The sequence below is a fragment of the Lolium rigidum genome, chromosome 1, assembly GCF_022539505.1.
Source record: "Lolium rigidum isolate FL_2022 chromosome 1, APGP_CSIRO_Lrig_0.1, whole genome shotgun sequence".
Lineage (NCBI taxonomy): Eukaryota > Viridiplantae > Streptophyta > Magnoliopsida > Poales > Poaceae > Lolium > Lolium rigidum.
The window spans coordinates 117,812,034-117,834,208 of record NC_061508.1 but is presented as its reverse complement, the minus strand read 5'-3'; the positions used below and the strand labels follow the sequence as shown (position 1 = coordinate 117,834,208).

Here is a 22,175-nt window from a genome sequence, read left to right as displayed (position 1 = left end):
GATCGCATCTTGCGATCTAGGCAGTACAGGTTTATTCGTTATCTGGTGTTGCTCGTACTGAAGCCTTGTTCATGGCGAGTAACACCTTTATCGTGGATGTTTTGGGGCTTGCATCGATGTTTTTCTGATATATTTGCTTAGCTATGCTGCCCCTCAATATCTGGCTGCCTTTACACCTATCTTAGGTGTAAGGGCAGCATCTTGCTTCGTCTTTATTTAGTAGATTTGATCTGTTATAGTTGTTCCTTGTTCTTCAAGGATTAGTTTGATATCCGTATGGTTAGGCCTTGCAAACGGGTTGAACGATCCAGTAGCGCGTAAGGTATGGTTTGTCGATCCTAGAAGGGATGTTCGGGAATCGACTCCGTGTTGGTTTTTAGGCCTCTTTTAGGGTTAGTTTTCTGTTATCTTACGTATCTGCCAGGCTCAACTACGTGTAGGATGTTCCGGTTATGCGGTGAAAGCCCTAAACTGTCGTAGATCGATGTAACTTAGTATCGATAAAGCAGGATACCCATGTTATTGCAGATCCGATATGGACCATGGGTCAATCGGCTCTTTGAGCAGATTAGCAGGGTAACCTGAGAGCCGATCGAGGCTCATTTAATGTTTACGTGTCTGCCATGCAGGAAGCTAATCGAAGCAATCCAACACCTTCCTGACCAGGTATAGGTCAGGTGGCACGCCCTTGCAACCGTCAGGACGTGTGCCGGAGCATTGCGGGCCGTCGCCCGAGGGACCAGGGCCCACCAGCAGTCCTGGGAGCCTCCCGGCTCTCCGTGTTGCTCGTCGCTGCTCGCCGGTGGGTTTTGGCAGGCAACACCATGATCGCCTCCGGATCGATGTGTGAGTAGTTCACCCCTGGACTACGGGTCCATAGCAGTAGCTAGATGGTCGTCTTCTCCTAATTGTGCTATCATGCTCGATCTTGTGAGCTGCCTATCATGATCAAGATCATTTATTTGTAATCCTACATGTTGTGTTTGTTGGGATCCGATGGATATTGAATACTATGTCAAGTTGATTATCAATCTATCATATATGTTATTTATGTTCTTGCATGCTCTCCGTTGCTAGTAGAGGCTCTGGCCAAGTTGATACTTGTGACTCCAAGAGGGAGTATTTATGCTCGATAGTGGGTTCATGCCTCCATTAAATCTGGGACGAGTGACGAGAAAGTTCTAAGGTTGTGGATGTGCTCGTTGCCACTAGGGATAAAACATCGATGCTTTGTCTAAGGATATTTGTGTTGATTACGTTACGCACCATACTTAATGCAATTGTCTGTTGCTTGCAACTTAATACCGGAAGAGGTTCGGATGATAACCTGAAAGTGGACTTTTTAGGCATAGATGCATGCTGGATGGCGGTCGATGTACTTTGTCGTAATGCTCTGATTAAATCTCATAGTACTCATCATGATATATGTATGTGCATTGTTATGCCTTCTTTATTTGTCAATTGCCCAACTGTAATTCATTCACCCAACATGCTATTTATCTTATGGGAGAGACACCGCTAGTGAACTGTGGACCCCGGTCCTATTCTTTACATCTGAAATACAATCTACTGCAATTGTTCTTTACTGTTCTTCGCAAACAAACATCATCATCCACACTATACATCTAATCCTTTGTTTACAGCAAGCCGGTGAGATTGACAACCTCGCTGTTACGTTGGGGCAAAGTTCTGTGATTGTGTTGTGCGGGTTCCACGTTGGCGCCGGAATCCCTGGTGTTGCGCCGCACTACACTCCTCCGCCATCAACCTTCAACGTGCTTCTTGACTCCTACTTTGGTTCGATTAAACCTTGGTTTCTTGCGGGGAAACTTGGTACTGTGCGCATCACACCTTCCTCTTGGGGTTCCCAACGGACGTGTCAACTACACGCATCAAGCAAATTTCTAGCGCCGTTGCCGGGGAGATCAAGACACGCTGCAAGGGGAGTCTCCACTTCCAATCTCTTTACTTTGTTTTTTCTTGCTTTACTTTATTTACTACTTTGTTTGCTGCACTTAAACAAAACACAAAAAAATTTAGTTGCTAGTTTTACTTTATTTACTATCTTGTTTGCGTTCTCTATATTAAAAACACAAAAAAAAATAGTTACTTGCATTTACTTTATTTAGTTTGCTTTATTTACTACTATTAAAATGAATACTTCTGAAAACACTAAGTTGTGTGACTTCACTAGTTAGGCTTAATGGAAGACAACAACAAAATGAGAGATCTTTATGAACTTTATCTTCAATTAGGACATGATGTGTTTGAAGAGAAAATTAAAAAACCCATGGAACTTATGCATGCTAATGGGAATGTTATTAGTATGAATGCTTTGAACACCATTGTTGCTAATGCTATGGAAGAATTTAAGCTTGGGGAGGTCGGTTTTGATGAAAATGATCTCTTTAGTCCTCCGAGTATTGAGGAGAAAGTTTATGTTGATTATGATATGCCTCCTGTTTATGATGATTATAATGATAGTGGTCTTTTGGTGCCGCCTACTATGGAGAGTAAATGTTATTATGATTATACTATGCCTCCTACACTTGATGAGAATAATAATGATAGTTACTTTGTTGAATTTGCTCCCACTACAACTAATAAAATTGATTATGCTTATGTGGAGAGTAATGATACTTTGATGCATGTGAATAAGAATGCTTTATGTGATAATTATATTGTTGAGTTTGTTCATAATCCCACTGAAAGTTATTATGAGAGAGGGAAACATGGTTATATGCATCTTAATAATATTAAGTTTCCCCTCTTTATGTTGAGAATTGAGAAGTTACTCTTGTTTTATCTTGCTATGCTTGTCACTTTGTTCTTCATGAATTTATTTGTGTACAAGATTCCTTTTCATAGGAAGTGGGTTAGACTTAAATGTGTTTCTTATTTGCTTTTTGATGCTCTCCTTTGCTTTAACTCTTATTTCTTGCGCAAGCATCATTAAAATTACTGAGCCCATCTTAATGGCTATAAAGAAACCACTTCTTGGGAGATAACCCATGTCTTTATTTTGTTACTGTTTTGTTGTGTCTTGGAAGTTGTTACTACTGTAGCAACCTCTCCTTATCTTTATTTTATTGCATTGTTGTGCCAAGTAAAGTCTTTGATAGTAAAGTCAATACTAGATTTGGATTACTGCGCAGAAACAGATTTCTTGCTGTCACGAATCTGGGCAGAATTCTCTGTAGGTAACTCAGAAAAATCTGCAAATTTACGTGCGTGATCCTCAGATATGTACGCAACTTTCATTCAATTTGAGCATTTTCATCTGAGCAAGTTAAGTGCCTCTGTAAAATTCGTCTTGACGGACTGTTACGTTTTGACAGATTCTGCCTTTTATTTCGCATTGCCTGTTTTGCTATGTTTGATGGATTTCTTTGTTCCATTAACTTTCAGTAGCTTTGTGCAATGTCCAGAAGTGTTAAGAATGATTATGTCACCTCTGAATATGTGAATTTTCAAATATGCACTAACCCTCTAATGAGTTTGTTTTGAGTTTGGTGTGGAGGAAGTTTTCAAGGGTCAAGAGAGGAGGATGATATACTATGATCAAGAAGAGTGAAAAGTCTAAGCTTGGGGATGCCCCCGTGGTTCATCCCTGCATATTTCAAGAAGACTCAAGCATCTAAGCTTGGGGATGCCCAAGGCATCCCCTTCTTCATCGACAATTTATCAGGTTTCTTCTCTTGAAACTATATTTTTATTCGGTCACATCTTATGCACTTTACTTGGAGCGTCTGTGTGCTTTTATTTTCGTTTTGTTATCTTAGTTGTTTGAATAAGTTCATCCTTGTGTGGGAGAGACACGCTCCGTTGGTTCGTATGAACACATGTGTTCTTAGCTTTTAATGTTCATGGCGAAGGTTGAAAGCTGCTTCGTTCATTGCTATATGGTTGGAAACGGAAAATGCTTCATGTGGTAATTTGTATAATGTCTTGAATAATTTGATACTTGGCAATTGTTGTGCTCATATAGATCATGTTTAAGCTCTTGCATCATATACTTTGTACCCATTAATGAAGAACTACATAGAGCTTGTTAAAATTTGGTTTGCATGATTGGTCTCTCTAAGTCTAGATATTTTCTGGTTGAGGTGTTTGAACAACAAGGGAGACGATGTAAAGTCTTATAATGCTTACAATATATTCATATGTGAGTCTTGCTGCATTGTTTTATACTTGGGTTTGCTTCAAACAACCTTGCTAGCCTAGCCTTGTACTGAGAGGGAACTATTCTCGTGCATCCAAATCCTTGAGCCAAAAACTATGCCATTTGTGTCCACCATACCTACCTACTACATGGTATTTCTCTGCCATTCCAAGCAAATACTTCATGTGCTACCTTTAAACAATTCAAAAGCTATTATCTCTTATTTGTGTCAATGTTTTATAGCTCATGAGGAAGTATGTGGTGTTTTATCTTTCGATCTTGTCATTTACTTTTGACAGACTTTCACAATGGACTAGTGGCATATCCGCTTATCCAATAATTTTGCAAAAAGAGTCGGCAACGGGGTTCCCAGCCCCAATTAATTAACTTTCATTAATAATTCTCTTCACATGTTTTGCTCTGATTCATCAGTAAGCAACTTAATTTTGCAAATAGACACTCCTCCATGGTATGAGATTGTTGGAAGGCACCCGAGGATTCGGTTAGCCATGGCTTGTGAAAGAAAAAGGTTGGGAGGAGTGTCATCTAAAAAATAAAAAAATAAAAACTAAACTAAAGTACATGTGTAAACAAAGAGAAGAGGGATGATCTACCTTGCTGGTAGAGATAACGTCCTTCATGGGAGCCGCTCTTGAAAGTCTGGTTGACGAGGTAGTTAGAGTACCCATTACCATTCGTTGACAACAGCAAACACCTCTCAAAACTTTACTTTTATGTTCTCTATTTGATTTCAAAACTTGAAAGCTCTAGCACATGATTTAATCCCTGCTTCCCTCTGCGAAGGGCCTTTCTTTTACTTTATGTTGAGTCAGTTTACATACTTCTTTCTATCTTAGAAGCAAACACTTGTGTCAAATGTGTGCATTGATTCTTACATGTTTACCTATTGCACTTGTTATATTGCTTTGTGTTGACAATTATCCATGAGATATACATGTTACAAGTTGAAAGCAATTGCTGAAACTTAATCATCCTTTGTGTTGCTTCAATGCCTTTTACTAAGAATTTATTGCTTATGAGTTAACTGTTATGCAAGACTTATTGATGCTTGTCTTGAAAGTATTATTCATGAAAAGTCTTTGCTATATGATTCAGTTGTTTACTCATTGTCTTCATCATTGCTTTGAATCGCTGCATTCATCTTATATGCTTTACAATAATGTTGATCAAGATTATGTTGGTAGCATGTCACTTAAGAAATTATCATTGTTATCGTTTACCTACTCGAGGGCGAGTAGGAACTAAGCTTGGGGATGCTTGATACGTCTCAAACGTATCTATAATTTCTTATGTTCCATGCTAGTTTTATGACAGTACCTACATGTTTTGTTCACACTTTATATCGTTTTTATGCGTTTTTCGGAACTAACCTATTGACGAGATGCCGAAGTGCCAGTTCCTGTTTTCTGTTGTTTTTGGTTTCAGAAATCCTAGTAAGGAAATATTCTCGGAATCGAAATCAATGCCCAGCATCCTATTTTTCCACGAAGCTTCCAGAACAACCGAGAGCCACGATACGGAAAACCTTCCAGAGACGCCGCCGCCGCCAATCCCATCTCGGGGGATTCAGGAGATCGCCTCCGACACCCTGCCGGAGAGGGGAATCATCTCCCGGAGGACTCTTCATCGCCATGATCGCCTCCGGATCGATGTGTGAGTAGTTCACCCCTGGACTACGGGTCCATAGCAGTAGCTAGATGGTCGTCTTCTCCTAATTGTGCTATCATGCTCGATCTTGTGAGCTGCCTATCATGATCAAGATCGTTTATTTGTAATCCTACATGTTGTGTTTGTTGGGATCCGATGGATATTGAATACTATGTCAAGTTGATTATCAATCTATCATATATGTTATTTATGTTCTTGCATGCTCTCCGTTGCTAGTAGAGGCTCTGGCCAAGTTGATACTTGTGACTCCAAGAGGGAGTATTTATGCTCGATAGTGGGTTCATGCCTCCATTAAATGCTGGGACAGTGATGAGAAAGTTCTAAGGTTGTGGATGTGTTGTTGCCACTAGGGATAAAACATCGATGCTTTGTCTAAGGATATTTGTGTTGATTACATTACGCACCATACTTAATGCAATTGCTCGTTGCTTGCAACTTAATACCGGAAGGGTTCGGATGATAACCTGAAAGTGGACTTTTTAGGCATAGATGCATGCTGGATGGCGGTCTATGTACTTTGTCGTAATGCCCTGATTAAATCTCATAGTACTCATCATGATATATGTATGTGCATTGTTATGCCTTCTTTATTTGTCAATTGCCCAACTCGTAATTCGTTCACCCAACATGCTATTTATCTTATGGGAGAGACACCGCTAGTGAACTGTGGACCCCGGTCCTATTCTTTACATCTGAAATACAATCTATCGCAATTGTTCTTTACTCGTTCTTCGCAAACAAACATCATCATCCACACTATACATCTAATCCTTTGTTTACGAGCAAGTCGGTGAGATTGACAACCTCGCTCGTTACGTTGGGGCAAAGTTCTGTGATTGTGTTGTGCAGGTTCCACGTTGGCGCCGGAATCCCCGGTGTTGCGCCGCACTACACTCCTCCGCCATCAACCTTCAACGTGCTTCTTGACTCCTACTGGTTCGATTAAACCTTGGTTTCTTACTGAGGGAAACTTGCTACTGTGCGCATCACACCTTCCTCTTGGGGTTCCCAACGGACGTGTCAACTACACGCATCAAGCGGCTGGCGGGAGAAATGAGCGGCGGAGTAGACGGGGTTTTGGGGGAGAAGATGTATATTTTGTTGTTGTGTGGCTAACACGCGGCTCCCACGCCCAAAATTTTCAGCCCCGCGAGGCGCCGGTGCGCCCGATTCGCGCCCTTGACGAAGAGGCCGGCACGGGGTTGCCGACGCTTCTATTGGGCTCCAAAAATCGCCGGCGCCGTTTAGGGCGCGCCGATGCGAGCCCATTTTCGCCCCGTCCCCAAATTGCTATCGGGGCCGCTATCAGGGACGCCGGTGGAGATGCTGCCTAGGAAACTTTGATATTTTTTGCATCAGTTCTTTGCTTTAGATTTCGCCGCACTCAAATTTTTTTCGTCCTCCGTCACTGGTTCATCATGTTATGGAATGCGTCTAGTATGCTCATGATATAGTAGATGTAGATGTCATGTTTTAAGTTATGGAATGAATCGTGCAATGCAATTATTGCCTGATTATACAACAAGTGTTGGTGATGCCGTGAAGCTGAAGATGCGTATCTTGGTGACGATGCGGCGAGTGACACGAAATCACCGGACCGGGACACTGGAGTGGTGAACCGCCGTCGCCTCGAGCGAGCACTACCCATTTGGTTCGTGAAGACGGCGACAAGGAAGCTTGGGTAGGCGCACACGTCACACATGCCTACCATAGAAGCTTCTTCTTCTGGAAACCTTGCCGATCCACACACAGCTTCGAGACGATATCAAACTTGCTCGCCCTCTCGTGTAATCTCTGCGCTTCGGCCACACCCCGCTTCAGGAAACAACAAATAATGTGTCAGGTGACGTGTCACCACGCGTAACATGCGGATGCAGGCTACTAGACGCATGTGTGTGTACGGTAACCCCACGCTCCTTATCACGTCCTAGCCACTCGATCCATGGCGGTTTCTTGTCCGTACCTCCTCCTACCTAGCTAGGTCCTCTAGTTTTCTACCCTTCCTCGTGTCGTCTACCCCTGTCTGTGTGCGTCACCGGGAATGCACAGCTAGCCTCCATCGGTAGCGCCGGCCGTATATACGCGTCACAATGACGACCACCATGTCCTTACGTAGCTTGCTCAACACAGAACGACCGAGTAGCTAGCTGCTATAAGCCTATAAGCTTACATTACACACCTAGCCGGCCGTCCAGTGCGAGGTCGAGACCGGAGCTGCATGCATGCCGTTGGTTTGATGGCGGCGCCGGAGATGCACTTCTTGCTGGTGCCGCTGGTGGCGCAGGGCCACATCATCCCAATGGTGGACCTGGCGCGCCTCATCGCCGCCCGCGGGCCGCGGGTAACCGTCCTCACCACGCCCGTCAACGCCGCGCGCAACAGGCCCGCCGTCGACGCCGCCGCTAACGCGGGCCTCGCCGTCGAGCTCGTCGAGCTCCCGTTCCCCGGCCCTACGCTCGGGCTGCCGGAGGGCCTCGAGAACGCGGACCAGCTGGTCGACAGGACCATGTACCCCAAGTTCTTCCACGCCATCTGGAAGATGGCCGAGCCGCTGGAGGAGTACCTCCGGGCGCTGCCGCGCCGCCCGGACTGCCTCGTCGCCGACTCCTGCAACCCGTGGACGGCGGGCGTGTGCGACGCCCTCGGCATCCCCAGGCTGGTGCTGCACTGCCCCTCCGCCTACTTCCTCCTCGCCGTGCACAACCTGTCCGTCCACGGCGTGTACGACCGCGTCGGCGACGACGAGACGGAGGAGTTCGAGGTGCCGGACTTCCCCGTGCGCGCCGTGGGGAGCAAGGCCACCTTCCGGGGCTTCTTCCAGTGGCCCGGCGTCGAGAAGGAGCAGCAGGACGTGCTCGACGCCGAGGCGACCGCCGACGGCATGCTCATAAACACGTTCCGCCGCATGGAGGGCGCCTTCGTCGACGCGTACGCTAAGGCGCTCGGCAAGAGGACGTGGGCCGTCGGCCCGACGTGCGCCGCCGCGGGCGTCACGGGCGACGCCGACGCCACGGCCGGCCGCGGCAACCGCGCCGACGTCGACGCCGGCCACATCGTCTCGTGGCTCGACGCACGGCCGCAGGCGTCCGTGCTGTACATCAGCTTCGGCAGCATCGCGCAGCTGCCGGCCAAGCAGGTCGAAGAGCTCGCGCGCGGCCTCGAGGCCTCGGGCCGGCCGTTCGTGTGGGCCATCAAGGAGGCCAAGGCCGACGCCGCCGTCAGGGCGCTGCTCGACGACGGGGGGTTCGAGGAGCGGGTCAAGGACCGGGGCCTCCTCGTCCGCGGGTGGGCGCCGCAGGTGACCATCCTCTCGCACCCGGCGGTGGGCGGCTTCCTGACCCACTGCGGCTGGAACGCGACGCTGGAGGCCATCTCCCACGGCGTGCCGGCGCTCACGTGGCCCAGCTTCGCCGACCAGTTCTCCAGCGAGCGGCTCCTCGTCGACGTGCTCCGCGTCGGCGTCAGGTCCGGCGTCAAGTTGCCCGCAATGAGCTCCACCGGGGTGGACGTCGGCGTGCAGGTGACGAGAGAGGATGTGGAGAAGGTGGTTGCTGAGCTGATGGACGATGGGATAGAGGGGGCGGCGAGGAGGTCCAGGGCCAAGGAGCTCGCTGCGGAGGCGAGGGCGGCCATGGAGGAAGGCGGGTCGTCGTACACCGATCTAGGCGACATGATCCGCTACGTCTCGGAGCTGTCGAGGACGAGGAGTCACGAGAGGAAAGCGAGCTCGACGTCCCTGCCGTCCATGGCAACGGACCTCGGAAGCAAGAACGGCCACGAAAAGATCGAAGCCGACGCTGCCTTATCAGTAAACTCCTGATTAAGCTGCCTCACGCCATTATAGCTTAGAATATTGCATTCCGTACAACACATCCAACGATCGATAGCCATGTCTACATAATCAAACAATTCATTCACGTATGCTTCAACAGACAAAGATGGATTTGCGATTGCATTGGATCAATGGGGCGTATATCTGACGGCTCCGTTACGTGCTGATCCAGTTTTTCAAAATTTGTGAAATATGTCTGCAATTTGTGAGACGTGACATGTCTGAAACTTGTGAAAAATTATTTATTGTTTAAAGTATGTTTCACATATATTTCTCACCTGCTTTTCAAACTTGTGAAACATTTTCTACTGTTTAAATTTGTTTTAATTAACTTTAGGTTCGGTTAAAAAGGGGACTAGTCTCACCAATCTCAAAGCATAATGTGTGGTGGATGGCACTCCGAAACATACCATTGCCGGTAAAAAAGAGTTTTCGGAGTATATATGCTACAAAATGAATAAATTGTTGTAGAATTTCACACTGGACCCCAGTATTAACAAATTTTTACGTGAGGATGGTGTCAACTGATAATCCGTCCCTCCGCAAGGACTGACCGTGTGGTATTGTAAAACTTGAGAAAAAAACAGATATGCTATGTTCGAGTAATTTTTTTAAGTCTCAATCGTCGAAAAAAGAAATGCTTCAATTGTATCTTTTTATCTTTTATGGTAGAAAAGTGCAATTACACTCTTCTGCCAGAAAAATGCAACACTTTTTGGACTTCAGAAATCTCAGTCGATTGAGAGCAAGCCCAGAAAAACCTTAACATTATAAAAATCAACCTGCAAATGGATGTTTCCATTTTCCAAGATTCATAATACATGTCAATGTACGTTTCACTTTTTGTTGATGTCTCGTGACAACTTGTGAAACTCGTTATGAAAACCTAGACAAAATATTCGCTTCACTCTAAGGTGCTACCAATTCACTTGTGTTGTATGAAAGACGTCATGTGTGAACCTCAAGAAACTTCCTTCTACGAAACCTCCCTAAGATGAAGTGCGAGTTGATTTTGATACAATACATGGGTCTATGTTGAAATATGTCACAACTTTACATAATATGACAAGATTATCTAATCTGTTAGCTTAAACGTGCAGGTTACAAATGTTACAATGCTCTTACCAAGTGGATAGAGTACAAGCCTATTCTCGGAACCGTAGTAGATGCAAGTCATGTTACATGAAGCAAACCTATGTCACATAAGAAATTTGAGTAGACAAGTACAATAAAATTAATAATTTTTTCATACTAAACTATATATAGCAAAAAAATATAAGATAAATTATATGAGAATGAGAATGATTTAGTTTTTTTAAGGGGAAACTGCGTGTTCATAAACAAACATAATAGGAGTATAAGGCTGCACACACACGCAGGATCCTACTAAAATAAACTAGGTGTCCTGAAACAATTGCACAACCGATCCCTACCAAATAACAAATGATAAGAATATCTTCAGGGGCCTGTTCGCACACTGCCTTCTTCACCCAACGCTCATCTCCTCCTGAGCCGGAGCACCAGGAGGAAGACAAACTGGGAGACCAACAATCCATGAAATAAAGAAGCACCGTCGCAAAAATGCTTTGAGAGCCGATGAATTTCCCCTCCGCGACCGGCGAGGCTTTCTCCATTGTGGCGCGTCGGCCGGGGATCATCCCCATGCCACCAAGGTTCCAAACCCGCAGCTTCCGTCCAACTTCGTCGGAGGAGAGCATCGGATCCGCAGTCCACATACCACAAACCTTGAACCAGGACATCTGCCTTGCCCAGAGCATCGTCGTCGCCACCAGGAACAACAGACGCAGAGCAACCTCTGTACATGACGACCTCACAGGCTTCTAGGCGACGCCGGAGTACGCGCCACCGCGACGGGGACGAAGCTGGAGGACCTTATTCAATAGCACGGTCGTCGCCACCGCCTCACCGACCATGCCAAAGCAAACCTAGCCTCGACAGACCGGAGGGCCGACAAGCAAACCTATTTCTGAGCTCTTCGACACCGCCGGAAAAGGCATCGTCGAGATGGGACTGGAACTGGAGTACTTTATTTCCTTGCAATGCCGCTGTCGCCATCAGAACCGCGCTGCCAAAAACACTAGACCTAACCCTATCTGTTGGCCTGACACGAACACCCAGGGTTCCCCCTCCTCACGTCGCCGGAGCGGCGGACGGAGGAGCGGGAACACACAGGCTCGCCGGCCGTGCAGGGAGGAAAACGGAACCGCCTCCTGTTCGCACGTGGGAAGGGGAAGGAGAGCAGTTAGGAAATCATGGTTTAGTTGATCGATGGGTATACTACTATGTAGTTTGACCATTGTTGTTTTGGTGTGAGGAATTGCTGGCATGTAGTTGACTTGGGAGTTAGAAATCTTTGTGGTGTAGCTTTTCTTCAGTTCCCCGGCAACAGCGCCAGAAAATATGCTTGATACGCGTACAGCACGCGTCCGTTGGGAACCCCAAGAGGAAGGTGTGATGCGTACGGCGGCAAGTTTTCCCTCAGAAAGAAACCAAGGTTTATCGAACCGGGAGGAGCCAAGAAGCACGTTGAATGTTGATGGCGGCGGGATGTAGTGCGGCGCAACACCGGAGATTCCGGCGCCAACGTGGAACCTGCACAACACAACCAAAGTACTTTGCCCCAACGAAACGATGAGGTTGTCAATCTCACCGGCTTGCTCGTAACAAAGGATTAGATGTATAGTGTGGATGATGATTGTTTGCGAGAAAACAAGTAAAACAAGTATTGCGATAGATTGTATTCGATATAAAAGAATGGACCGGGGTCCACGAGTTCACTAGAGGTGTCTCTCCCATAAGATAAATAGCATGTTGGGTGAACAAATTACGGTCGGGCAATTGACAAATAGAGAGAGCATGACAATGCACATACATGATATAATGAGTATTGTGTGATTTAATTGGGCATTACGACAAAGTACATAGACCGCTATCCAAGCATGCATCTATGCCTAAAAAGTCCACCTTCGAGGTTATCATCCGAATCCCTTCCGGTATTAAGTTGCAAACAACGGACAATTTCATTAAGTATGGTGCGTAATGTAATCAATAACTACATCCTCGGACATAGCATCAATGTTTTATCCCTAGTGGCAACGAGCACATCCACAACCTTAGAACTTTACTCGTCATCGTCCCGCATTTAATGGAGGCATGAACCCACTATCGAGCATAAATACTCCCTCTTGGAGTTAAGAGTAAAAACTTGGCCGAGCCTCTACTAATAACGGAGAGCATGCAAGATCATAAACAACACATAGGTAATAGATTGATAATCAACATAACATAGTATTCTCTATCCATCGGATTCCGACAAACACAACATATAGAATTACGAGATAGATGATCTTGATCATGTTAGGCAGCTCACAAGATCCGACAATGAAGCACATGAGGAGAACACAACCATCTAGCTACTGCTATGGACCCATAGTCCAGGGGGTGAACTACTCACTCATCACTCCGGAGGCGACCATGGCGGTGAAGAGTCCTCCGGGAGATGATTCCCTTCTCCGGCAGGTGCCGGAGGCGATCTCCAGAATCCCCGAGATGGGATTGGCGGCGGCGGCGTCTCGTAAGGTTTTCCGTATCGTGGCTCTCGGTGCTCGGGGGTTTCGCGACGAAGGCTTTAAGTAGGCGGAAGGGCAACGCGGGGGCCACACGAGGACCCCACACACCGGGCCGCGCGGCCAAGGGCCGGCCGCGCCGCCCTGTGGTGTCGGCGCCTCGTGGCCCCACTTCCTTTCCCCTTCGGTCTTACGGAAGCTTCGTGCAAAAATAGGACCCCGGGCGTTGATTTCGTCCAATTCGAGAATATTTCCTTTGTAGGATTTACGAAACCAAAAACAGCAGAAACGACAGAATCGGCTCTTCGGCATCTCGTTAATAGGTTAGTGCCGGAAAATGCATAAATACGACATATAATGTGTATAAAACATGTAGATATCATCAATAATGTGGCATGGAACATAAAAAATTATCGATACGTCGGAGACGTATCAGCATCCCCAAGCTTAGTTCCTGCTCGTCCCGGCGAGTGTAAACGATAACAAAGATAATTTCTGGAGTGACATGCCATCATAACCTTGATCATACTATTGTAAGCATATGTAATGAATGCGAGCGATCAAAACAATGGTAATGACATGAGTAAACAACTGAATCATAAAGCAAAGACTTTTCATGAATAGCACTTCAAGACAAGCATCAATAAGTCTTGCATAAGAGTTAACTCATAGAGCAATAAATCAAAGTAAAGGCATTGAAGCAACACAAAGGAAGATTAAGTTTCAGCGGTTGCTTTCAACTTGTAACATGTATATCTCATGGATAATTGTCAACATAGAGTAATATAACAAGTGCAATATGCAAGTATGTAGGAATCAATGCACAGTTCACACAAGTGTTTGCTTTTTGAGGTGGAGAGAGATAGGTGAACTGACTCAACATAAAAGTAAAAGAAAGGCCCTTCGCAGAGGGAAGCATTGATTGCTATATTTGTGCTAGAGCTTTGGTTTTGAAAACAAGAAACAATTTTGTCAACGGTAGTAATAAAGTGTATGTATCATGTAAATTATATCTTACAAGTTGCAAGCCTCATGCATAGTATACTAATAGTGCCCGCACCTTGTCCTAATTAGCTTGGATTATCGGGATTATCGCAATACACATGTTTTAACCAAGTGTCACAAAGGGGTACCTCCATGCTGCTTGTACAAAGGTCTAAGGAGAAAGCTCGCATTTGGATTTCTCGCTTTTGATTATTCTCAACTTAGACATCCATACGGGACAACATAGACAACGAGATAATGGACTCCTCTTTAATGCATAAGCATTTAGCAACAATTAATGTTGTCATATGAGATTGAGGATATATGTCCAAAACTGAAACTTCCACCATGATTCATGGCTTTAGTTAGCGGCCCAATGTTCTTCTCTAACAATATGCATGCTCTAACCATTAAATGAGTGGTAAATCTCCCTTACTTCAGACAAGGCGGACATGCATAGCAACTCACATGATATTCAACAAAGAGTAATTGATGGCGTCCCCAGGAACATGGTTATCGTACAACAAACAACTTAATAAGAGATAAAGTGCATAAGTACATATCCAATACCACAATAGTTTTTAAGCTATTTGTCCCATGAGCTATATATTGCAAAGGTAAAGGATGGAAATTTTAAAGGTAGCACTCAAGCAATTTACTTTGAAATGGCGGAGAAATACCATGTAGTAGGTAGGTATGGTGGACACAAATGGCATAATGGTTGGCTCAAGGATTTTGGATGCATGAGAAGTATTCCCTCTCGATACAAGGTTTAGGCTAGCAAGGTTATTTGAAACAAACACAAGGATGAACCGGTGCAGCAAAACTCACATAAAAGACATATTGAAAACATTATAAGACTCTACACCGTCTTCCTTGTTGTTCAAACTCAATACTAGAAATTATCTAGACTTTAGAGAGACCAAATATGCAAACCAAATTTAGCAAGCTCTAGGTGTTTCTTCATTAATAGGTGCAAAGTATATGATGCAAGAGCTAAAACATGAGCACAACAATTGCCAAGTATCAAATTATTCAAGACATTTTAGAATTACTACATGTAGCATTTCCCAATTCCAACCATATAACAATTTAACGAAGAAGATTCAACCTTCGCCATGAATACTATGAGTAAAGCCTAAGGACATATTTGTCCATATGCAACGACGGAGCGTGTCTCTCTCCCATACAATGAATGCTAGGATCCATTTTATTCAAACAAAACAAAAACAAAAACAAACCGACGCTCCAAGCAAAACACATAAGATGTGATGGAATAAAAATATAGTTTCAGGGGAGGAACCTGATAATGTTGTCGATGAAGAAGGGGATGCCTTGGGCATCCCCAAGCTTAGACGCTTGAGTCTTCTTAAAATATGTAGGGGTGAACGACCGGGGCATCTGATGTCTACGTTCCCCCTCCTTTCCTGTAGACAGTGTTGGGCCTCCAAGAGCAGAGGTTTGTAGAACAGCAGCAAGTTTCCCTTAAGTGGATACCCAAGGTTTATCGAACTCAGGGAGGAAGAGGTCAAAGATATCCCTCTCATGCAACCACTGCAACCACAAAGCAAGAAGTCTCTTGTGTCCCCAACACACCTAATAGGTGCACTAGTTCGGCGAAGAGATAGTGAAATACGGGTGGTATGAATAAGTAGTAGCAATGGCGGAAAAGTGCTGCGCCGGGACGATAAACAAGCGGTAGTAACGCGGCGGTAGCATTTGTCCAATGGATTATGGTTTCCCTGGACAGGCGAGCCTCGAGGAGGGTGGGAATGACCCAAAAAAGGTGTGTGTGTCCGCATGGTGTAGCACACTATCATGATGGGGTGTTGTTTGAACCAATTTTGTACCCCCGGGTGCGTCCGGCTGCAGCACATCGCGGCCGACGGCCATTAAGTCGATCTTGTGAGACATCCACGTTCAATGGATTAGGGTTTCCACAGGAAGCGAGCACTCGGATTTGTGGGAATGACCCCAAAAATCGTGTGTCCACATGGTGTGAACACTTGTCATGGTGGGGTGTTGTTTGAGACCAATTTTGTACCCCCGGGTCGCGTCGGGCTGCCCGCAACTTGCTGATGGCAATTTGTCAATGGATTAGGGTTTCCACTGGAAAGCAAGCCTCGGAGAGGGTGGGAATGACCCAAAAAATTGCTGTGTCTACATGGTGTGTACACTATCATGGTGGGGTGTTGTTTGAACAAAATTTTGTACCCCGAGATTGCGTCAGGCTACAACCCCTTTGCATCTCTGGCGAGAGACTGGCAATTAGTCAGTGTTGTAGGACTGACACGGTTAATGGATTAGGGTTTCCACTGGAAAGCGGGCCTCAGTTGTGGGGATGACCCCAAAAATGCGTGTGTCACATGGTGTGAACAACTGTCATGGTGGGGTGTTGGTTGAACCAATTTTGTACCCCACGGGTGCAGTCGAGGCTACACGCACATGCGCTGATGGCAATTTGTCAATGGATTAGGGTTTCCACACAAGGAAAGCCAGACCTCTAGGAGGGTGGGAATGGCCCAAATGATTGTGTGTGTCCACATGGTGTGTAACTACACCCATGGTGGGGTGTTGTTTGAGTTTTCAAATTATTGCACCCAGTGCGTCAGTACCTGCACGCATGTGTTTGGCCCGATTGGTTAATGTTGTGGGCAGCACGGGTCAAACGGATTAGGGTTTCCCCGGAAAGCGAGCCATGGTTGTGGGGATGACCCCCAAAAATCGTGTTGTCCACATGGTGTGTACACTATCATGGTGGGGGTGTTGTTTGAGACCAATTTTGTATCCCGGGTGCGTCGATACACCCACCTGCGCTGACGGCAATTTGTCAATGTATTACGGTTTCCAGCAGGCGAGCCTCGGAGGGTGGGAATGACCCAAAAAATTGTGTGTGTCCACATGGTGTGTACACTATCATGGTGGGGAGTTGTTTGAACCAATTTGTGCCCCGGGTGGCGTCGGCAGCTACACGCACATGAGCTGACGGCAATTGAATAGTCAATGTTGCGAGGCAACATGGTCCAATGGATTAGGGTTTCCCGGAAAGTGAGCCTCGGATTGTGGGAATGACCCCAAATCGTGTGTGTCCACATGGTGTGTACAATCACGGTGGGGTGTTGTTTGAAACAATTTTGTACCCCGGTGCGTCCGGCTACACGCACATGTGCCCGTGACAATTTATTAATGGATTAGGGTTTCCACTGGGCGGCCTCGGAGGGTGGGAATGATCCAAAATGTGTGTGTGTCCACATGGTGTGTACACTATCATGGTGGGGTGTTGTTTTGAACCAATTTTGTACCCAGGTGCGTCCATTATCCCTTTATCGTGCCTGGCGGCAATTGAGTCAATGTTGTAGACAACACGGTCGATGGATTAGGGTTTCCACAGACGAGCCTCAGTTGTGGGAATGACCCCAAAATCGTGGTGTGTCACATGGTCTGTACACTATCATGGTGGGGTGTTGTTTGAACCAATTTTGTACCCACGGTGCGTCAGGCTACACGCATACATCTGCGTGCGCGGCCGTTTATTCAATGGATTAGTGTTTTCCTGGAAAGCGAGCCTTGGAGGGGTGGGAATGACTCAAAAAATTTGTTTTTGTCCACATGGTGTGTACATAGCCAGTGACGGGTTGTTGTTTCAGCCCAATTTTTGACCACGGTGCGCTCACCTTTACCAGCACATGCGCTGATAAGCGATTAGTCAATGTTGTATACAACACGGTCAATGGATTAGGGTTTCCCTGGAAAGCGAGCCTCGGATTGTGGGAATGACCCCAAAAATCGTGTGTGTCCATATGTTGTGTACACTATCATGGTGGGGTGTTGTTTGAACCAATTTTGTACCCGTGGTGCGTCCAGGCTACACGCACACATGCGGCCCGACGGCTTAATTTAGCCCGATGGATTAGGGTTTACCGGACAGGCGAGCCTCGGAGGGTGTGGGAATGACCCAAAAATTGTGTGTGTCCACAGTGGTGTGCACTATCATGGTGGGGTGTTGTTTGAACCAATTTTGTACCCCGGTGCGTCGCGACCTACACGCACATGCGCTGACGGCAATTTGTCAATGGATTATGGTTTCCCTGGAAAGCGCTGAGCCTCGGCGGAGTGGGAATGACCCAAAAAATTGTGTGTGTCCACATGGTGTGTACACTATACATGATGGGGTGCTGTTTGAACCGAATTTTGTACCCCCGGTTGCGTCCGGCTGCACATGCGGCCCGGCGTGCCAAATAGATCAATGTTGTAGGCAGCACGGTTTCAATGGATTAGGGTTTCCCTGGACAGCGCGCCTCGGATTGTGGGAATGACCCCGAAAATCGTGTGTCCACATGGGTGTGACATGCTTGTCATGGTGGGGTGTTGTTTGAACCAATTTTGTACCGGGTGCGTCGGGCTACACGCACATGCGCTGATGGCAATTTGTCAATTGGATTAGGGTTTCCGTAGTGGAAAGCGAGCCTCATGGAGGGTTGGGAATGACCCCAAAAAAATTGTGTGTCCACATGGTGTGTACACTATCATGGTGGGGTGCTGTTTGGGTACAAATTTTGTGCCCGGGTTAGCGTCCCTGGGACCTGCACGTCCCATGCGACGGCAATTAGTCAATGTTGTAAGGCGGCACGGTTAATGGATGTAGGGTTTCCACGGAAAGCGAGCCTCGGTTGTGGGGAATGACCCCAAAAATCGTGTGTGTCCACATGGTGTGTACACTATGCGAATGGTGAGGTGTTGTTTGAACCAATTTTTGGCACCGGGTGCTGCGTCCGGCTACACCCACATGCGGCGAGCGGCAGGAATTTGTCAATGTATTAGGGGTTTCCTACTAAGCGAGCCTCGGAGGGTGGGAATGACCCAAAAAGTTGTGTGTGTCCACATGGTGTGTGCTACTATCATGGTGCGGTGTTGTTTGGACCAATTTTTGTACCTGAGGTGCGTCCGGCTGCTACGCCACGGCGACGGCAATTTGTGCAATGGATCAAGGGTTTCCACCCAGGCGAGCCTCGAAGGGTGGGAATGATGAGCCCAAAATGTTGTGTGTCCACATGGTGTGGCCCACTATCATCATGGGGTGTTGTTTGAACCTAGTTTGGCACTTCGGGGTGTGATGGCGTGTATTTCACACGTTCGTTGGGCAACCCAAAGAGGAAGGTATGATGCGCACGGCGGCAAGTTTTCCCTAGAGAAAGAAACCAAGGTTTATCGAACCAGGAGGAGCCAGAAGCACGTTGAAGGTTGATGGCGCGGGATGTAGTGCGGCGCAACACCGGAGAGATTCGCGCGCCAACGTGGAACTGCACAACACAGCCAAAGCTACTTTGCCCCAACGAAACTTGGTGAGGTTGTCAATCTCACAGACTTCACTGTAACAAAGGATTAACCGTATTGTGTGGAAGATGATTGTTTGCGGAGAAAACGGTAGAAACAAGTATTACTGGTAGGTGTATTTCGGTGAAGAGGTGGACCGGGGTCCACGATTCACTAGAGGTGTCTCTCCCATAAGACGAACGGCATGTTGGGTGAACAAATTACGGTTGGGCAATTGACAAATAAAGAGAGCATGACAATGCACATACATATCATGATGAGTATAGTGAGATTTAATTGGGCATTACGACAAAGTACATAGACCGCCATCAAACTGCATCTATGCCTAAAAAGTCCACCTTCAGGTTATCATCCGAACCCCTCCGGTATTAAGTTGCAAAGCAACAGACAATTGCATTAAGTATGGTGCGTAATGTAATCAACAACTACATCCTTAGACATAGCATCAATGTTTTATCCCTAGTGGCAACGACACAACACAACCTTAGAACTTTACATCCTTCGTCAGGTGTCAATGCAGGCATGAACCCACTATCGAGCATAAGTACTCCCTCTTGGAGTTAAAAGCATCTACTTGGCCAGAGCATCTACTAATAACGGAGAGCATGCAAGATCATAAACAACACATAAGCATAACTTTGATAATCAACATAACAAGTATTCTCTATTCATCGGATCCCAACAAACGCAACATATAGAATTACATATAGATGATCTTGATCATGATAGGCGGCTCACAAGATCAGACAATGATAGCACAATGGGGGAGAAGACAACCATCTAGCTACTGCTATGGACCCATAGTCCAGGGGTAGAACTACTCACTCATCACTCTCGGAGGCGACCATGGCGGTGTAGAGTCCTCGGGAGATGATTCCCCTCTCCGGCGGGGTGCGGAGGGCGATCTCGAGGATCCCCGAGATGGGATCGGCGGCGACGGCGTCTCGGTAATGTTTTCCGTATCGTGGCTCTCGGTGCGGGGGTTTCGTCACGGAGGCTATTAAGTAGGCGGAAGGGCAAGTCAAGAGGGCGGCACGGGGGCCCACACCACGGGACGGCGCGGCCAAGGGGGCGCGCCGCCTAGGGTTTGGCTCCCTGTGGCCCCTCTTCGCTCTCGTCTTCGGACTTACGGAAGCTTCGTGAGAAAATAGGCCTCACGGGCTTTTATTTCGTCCAATTCCGAGAATATTTCTTTACTAGGATTTGCGAAACCAAAAACAGCGAGAAAACGACAGCGGCACTTCGGCATCTTGTTAATAGGTTAGTTCCGGAAAATGCACGAATATGACATAAAGTGTGCATAAAACATGTGAATAACATCAATAATGTGGCATGGAACACAAGAAATTATCGATACGTTGAGCGATGTCAGCATCCCCAAGCTTAGTTCTGCCTCGTCCCGGTGTAGCCCCACTACCACGAAGGAACAGTGATCAGCTGGCCCACCACCGGAAAGGCAGAGGTGCGCCACCCCACCACGCACAAACGGTTGTTGGGGCGCTCATGGCGGCCGTAAACTGGACGCACGATATTTTCAATGACATCATAGCAAAACCGCCACTAGGTCAGGACAGCAGCCAACCCGTGGCAACGAGTATGTAGATCAGTGGTGTGACCTTAGTGCCTACATCAACAGCATGCCTTCTTGATAACTCATCTTGCTCTGCTGGATGGGCAAGCCTTCACACACACGGCGATCAACTTAGTGGTCCCAGTGTGAAGCAGCGCTGGTCTTCACGGGTCTTTCTCGAAGACACTCCTCAGGAGAGTAGCAATCCAGCTCAAGTCAAACTTCACTCTGATTTTGGCTAACACATTGTAAGACAATCATCGAGGCCACCAATCAGCCCGGTGACCTCCAGGCACCACTGACACCAAGCACCACCATCGGCCACCACCAGCACCCCCGATGGGGTCAGGTGAAGAAGGCAAGGAAGAGAGGACCCAAGAAGAGCGCATCTTAGACGACTGCTCCTAAAGAGGATCGAGACCGGCGACATATTTCCTACCTGGGATGGCTTGCCAGATGTCGTAAGCCCAAATCTTTCTCAGGCGTGAACCTCTGTGGACCCAGTATCACTTGGAGGCCTAATAATATCCAGAGCGTCCTTCTTGAGATCCAAATTACCCGGCGTTCTGGGGTGAGTGCGTCAGGCCCGAGAACTTCGTCGGTAGGATATCTTCTTCATAGCATTCCGAGGGCGTCTTCAGCCTATTTTTCAAACGGCTGCGATAACTTGGTCAGCGTATCCCGGCGATCAATCTTGAGATGAAGATCAGAGAAGGCCAGCCACATGGCGTGTGATCCACTACTACATGTAGCGATAACGGCTCAAAGGGTGACTCAAGGACGGACGAGGAGGTCGATGCTGCCAGAACTTCATGCTCATGTACAAAAGAGCTATTTTTTTTCATTCTGCACATCTCTTAAGTGATAAGTGTACATCCAGCTCTGGTAGTCGTAACTTATGCTTTCTTATATATTTCTTCCATTGATCTATTTCCAACATTTCCATTTTCAATTTGTATATTGACGAGGACAAATCGCAAACTCAATAATACTAGTCAGAAGTGGTCACTAGCCCGA

At 46.7% G+C, this 22,175-nt stretch overlaps 1 protein-coding gene across 1 annotated transcript; it reads left to right on the top strand.

Moving 5' to 3' along the window:
• The first annotated feature begins 7,992 nt into the window (after positions 1-7,992).
• Positions 7,993-9,942, top strand: LOC124662090 (UDP-glycosyltransferase 73C1-like). Its single transcript, XM_047200009.1, has one exon. It carries the CDS (start codon positions 8,070-8,072, stop codon positions 9,669-9,671), a length of 1,602 nt encoding a protein of 533 aa, XP_047055965.1. The 5' UTR covers positions 7,993-8,069; the 3' UTR covers positions 9,672-9,942.
• Positions 9,943-22,175: the final 12,233 nt, after the last annotated feature.